The sequence below is a fragment of the Oncorhynchus gorbuscha genome, linkage group LG10 (genome assembly GCF_021184085.1).
Source record: "Oncorhynchus gorbuscha isolate QuinsamMale2020 ecotype Even-year linkage group LG10, OgorEven_v1.0, whole genome shotgun sequence".
In the NCBI taxonomy this organism is placed as follows: Eukaryota; Metazoa; Chordata; class Actinopteri; order Salmoniformes; family Salmonidae; genus Oncorhynchus; species Oncorhynchus gorbuscha.
In genome coordinates, this window is record NC_060182.1 from 400,105 (window position 1) to 404,278 (window position 4,174).

Sequence of the window (4,174 nt, forward strand, 5' to 3'; positions counted from 1 at the left end):
TGTGTGTGTGTGTGTGTGTGTGTGTGTGTGTGTGTGTGTGTGTGTGTGTGTGTGTGTGTGTGTGTGTGTGTGTGTGGGTGGGCGGGCGGTTGGTCGGTCGGTCGGTCGGTCGGGTGTGTCGCGTGTGTGTTTGTGTGGAGCTCACCTCCTAAACACTTCCTTTCTGAGAGCGATGGTCATGGTGTTACTCACCACACCCTCAAACCCTCACTCACACACACACACACACACACACACACACACACACACACACACACACACACACACACACACACACACACACACACACACACACACACACACACACACACACACACACACACACACACACACACACACACACACTAGTCTGAAAGCCGTGCTGTTCTGTGTTACTATACACCAACCCCTCACTGTTACTACATACCAAACCAACACTGTGTTACTACATACCAAACCAACACTGTGTTATTACATACCAACCCCTCACTGTTACTACATACCAAACCAACACTGTGTTATTACATACCAACCCCTCACTGTTACTACATACCAACCCCTCTCTGTTACTACATACCAACCCCTCACTGTTACTACATACCAACCCCTCACTGTTACTACATACCAACCCCTCACTGTTACTGCATACCAACCCCTCACTGTTACTACATACCAACTCCTCACTGTTTTACTACCAACCCCTCACTGTTACTACATACCAACCCCTCACTGTTACTACATACCAACCCCTCACTGTTACTACATACCAACCCCTCACTGTGTTATTACATACCAACCCCTCACTGTTACTACATACCAACCCATCACTGTGTTACTACATACCAACCCCTCACTGTTACTACATACCATCCCCTCACTGTTACTACATACCAACCCCTCACTGTGTTACTACATACCAACCCCTCACTGTGTTACTACATACCAACCCCTCACTGTGTTACTACATACCAACCCCTCACTGTTACTACATACCAACCCCTCACTGTTACTACATACCAACCCCTCACTGTGTTACTACATACCAACCCCTCACTGTTACTACATACCAACCCCTCACTGTGTTACTACATACCAACCCCTCACTGTTACTACATACCAACCCCTCACTGTGTGTGTTCAGGTGTCCTTGTGTTTGAAGTTCTGAGTCAATAGTAATAATTTTCATATTTTCCTGATGTGAAACTATGACATTACCATGGAAAAACATGCCCAACGCACACACACATTGTGAAGCAGCATCCCCTGCAGCCTCATTTCCTCGTTCAGCAGCATTCCCCTGCAACAGCATTCCCCTGCAACAGCATTCCCCTGCAACAGCATTCACCCTGCAACAGCATTCCCCTGCAACAGCATTCACCCTGCAACAGCATTCACCCTGCAACAGCATTCACCCTGCAACAGCATTCACCCTGCAACAGCATTCACCCTGCAGCAGCATTCACCCTGAAGCAGCATTCACCCTGCAACAGCATTCACCCTGCAGTAGCATTCACCCCACAGTAGCATACACCCTGCAACAGCATTCACCCTGCAACAGCATTCACCCTGCAGCAGCATTCACCCCACAGTAGCATACACCCTGCAACAGCATTCACCCTGCAACAGCATTCACCCTGCAACATCATTCACCCTGCAGTAGCATTCGCCTGCAACAGCATTCACCCTGCAACATCATTCACCCTGCAGTAGCATTCACCCTGCAGTAGCATTCACCAATCTGCAGCATCCTTCCCCTGCAGCACCCCCCCCTGCAGCACCCCCTGCAGAACCCCCTTGCAGCATCCTCCCCTGCAGCAGCACCCCCCTGCAGCATTCCCCCTGCAGCATTCCATCCCTGCAGCATCCCCCTGCAGCACCCCCTGCACCCCCTGCAGCACCACCCCTGCAGCATCCTCCCCTGCAGCACACCCCTGCAGCACACCCCCTGCAGCACCCCCCCTGCAGCACCCCCTCTGCAGCTCCCCCGCAGCACCCACCCTGGAGTGGGTCTATCCAGAGTGGGTCTATCCAGAGTGGGTCTATCCAGAGTGGGTCTATCCAGAGTGGGTCCATCCAGAGTGGGTCTATCCAGAGTGGGTCTGTCCAGAGTGGGTCTGTCCAGAGTGGGTCCGTCCAGAGTGGGTCTATCCAGAGTGGGTCCATCCAGAGTGGGTCCATCCAGAGTGGGTCCATCCAGAGTGGGTCTATCCAGAGTGGGTCTATCCAGAGTGGGTCTATCCAGAGTGGGTCCATCCAGAGTGGGTCTGTCCAGAGTGGGTCCATCCAGAGTGGGTCCATCCAGAGTGGGTCTATCCAGAGTGGGTCCATCCAGAGTGGGTCTATCCAGAGTGGGTCTGTCCAGAGTGGGTCCATCCAGAGTGGGTCCATCCAGAGTGGGTCTGTCCAGAGTGGGTCTGTCCAGAGTGGGTCCATCCAGAGTGGGTCTATCCAGAGTGGGTCTGTCCAGAGTGGGTCTATCCAGAGTGGGTCTATCCAGAGTGGGTCTATCCAGAGTGGGTCCATCCAGAGTGGGTCTATCCAGAGTGGGTCTGTCCAGAGTGGGTCTGTCCAGAGTGGGTCCGTCCAGAGTGGGTCTATCCAGAGTGGGTCCATCCAGAGTGGGTCCATCCAGAGTGGGTCTATCCAGAGTGGGTCTATCCAGAGTGGGTCCATCCAGAGTGGGTCTGTCCAGAGTGGGTCCATCCAGAGTGGGTCCATCCAGAGTGGGTCTATCCAGAGTGGGTCCATCCAGAGTGGGTCCATCCAGAGTGGGTCTGTCCAGAGTGGGTCCATCCAGAGTGGGTCCATCCAGAGTGGGTCCGTCCAGAGTGGGTCTGTCCAGAGTGGGTCCATCCAGAGTGGGTCCATCCAGAGTGGGTCCATCCAGAGTGGGTCTATCCAGAGTGGGTCTATCCAGAGTGGGTCCATCCAGAGTGGGTCCATCCAGAGTGGGTCCATCCAGATCTAAATCCATCCAATCTGTCCAGATTCTGTCCATTCCATCCAGAGTATCCAGAGTGGGTCCATCCAGAGTGGGTCTATCAGAGTGGGTCTGTCCAGATCTCTATCCAGAGTGCTGTCCAGAGTGGGTCTATCCAGAGTGGGTCCCCAGAGTGGGTCCATCCAACCCCAAGTGGGTCCAACCAATGCAGGTCTGTCCAAAGGTCACCAGAGTGGGTCTGTCCAGAGAAAAACTCCAGAAAGGGTCCAAAACCCAGAAGAAACCTCCAGAGAGGAACCAGAGGGGTCCATCCAGAGTGGGTCCATCCAGAGTGGGTCTGTCTGGCTGTCCAGAGGTAGAGATTATAATCCAGAACATGACCAAGATGTTCCATCCAGAGTGGGTCTGTCCAGAGTGGGTCCATCCAATGGGTCCATCCAGATGGGTCATCCAGAGTGGGTCCATCCAGAGTGGGTCTATCCAGAGTGGGTCTGTCCAGAGTGGGTCCATCCAGAGTGGGTCCATCCAGAGTGGGTCTGTCCAGAGTGGGTCTGTCCAGAGTGGGTCCATCAGAGTGGGTCTATCCAGAGTGGGTCCATCCAGAGTGGGTCTATCCAGCCATCAGATGGGGTCTGTCCAGAGTGGGGACCATCCAGAGGGGTCCATCAGAGTCAGGTAGTCCTGGGGCAGAGGGGTCCATCCAGAGGGGTCTGTCAGGTCCATCCAGAGTGGGTCTATCCAGAGAAGAGAAGAGAGTCTGAATTAGAGTGGGTCTGTCCAGAGTGGGTCTATCCAGAGTGGGTCTGGCAGAGTCCTCTTCCATCCAGAGTGGGTCTGTCCAGGTGGGTCTATAACAGAATCCAGTGGGTCCAAGATGTTCTATCCAGATGGGTCTATCCAGAGTGGGTCTATCCAGAGTGGGTCCATCCAGAGTGGGTCCATCCAGAGTGGGTCTATCCAGAGTGGGTCTATCCAGAGTGGGTCCATCCAGAGTGGGTCGGTCAAATGTCCAGAGTGGGTCCATCCAGAGTGGGTCCATCCAGAGTGGGTCTATCCAGAGTGGGTCCATCCAGACTGGGTCTATCCAGAGTGGGTCTGTCCAGAGTGGGTCCATCCAGAGTGGGTCCATCCAGAGTGGGTCTGTCCAGAGTGGGTCTGTCCAGAGTGGGTCCATCCAGAGTGGGTCTATCCAGAGTGGGTCCATCCAGAGTGGGTCTATCCAGAGTGGGTCCATCCAGAGTGGGTCTGTCCAGA

General features: G+C 54.1%; 1 protein-coding gene across 1 annotated transcript; it reads right to left on the minus strand.

Moving 5' to 3' along the window:
* Window positions 1–1,675: 1,675 nt before the first annotated feature.
* On the minus strand, window positions 1,676–2,953 carry LOC124045387 (repetitive proline-rich cell wall protein 2-like). The gene has a single exon (XM_046364682.1). The coding sequence runs from the start codon at window positions 2,951–2,953 to the stop codon at window positions 1,676–1,678; it is 1,278 nt and encodes a 425-aa protein (XP_046220638.1).
* Between the last annotated feature and the right edge of the window lie 1,221 nt (window positions 2,954–4,174).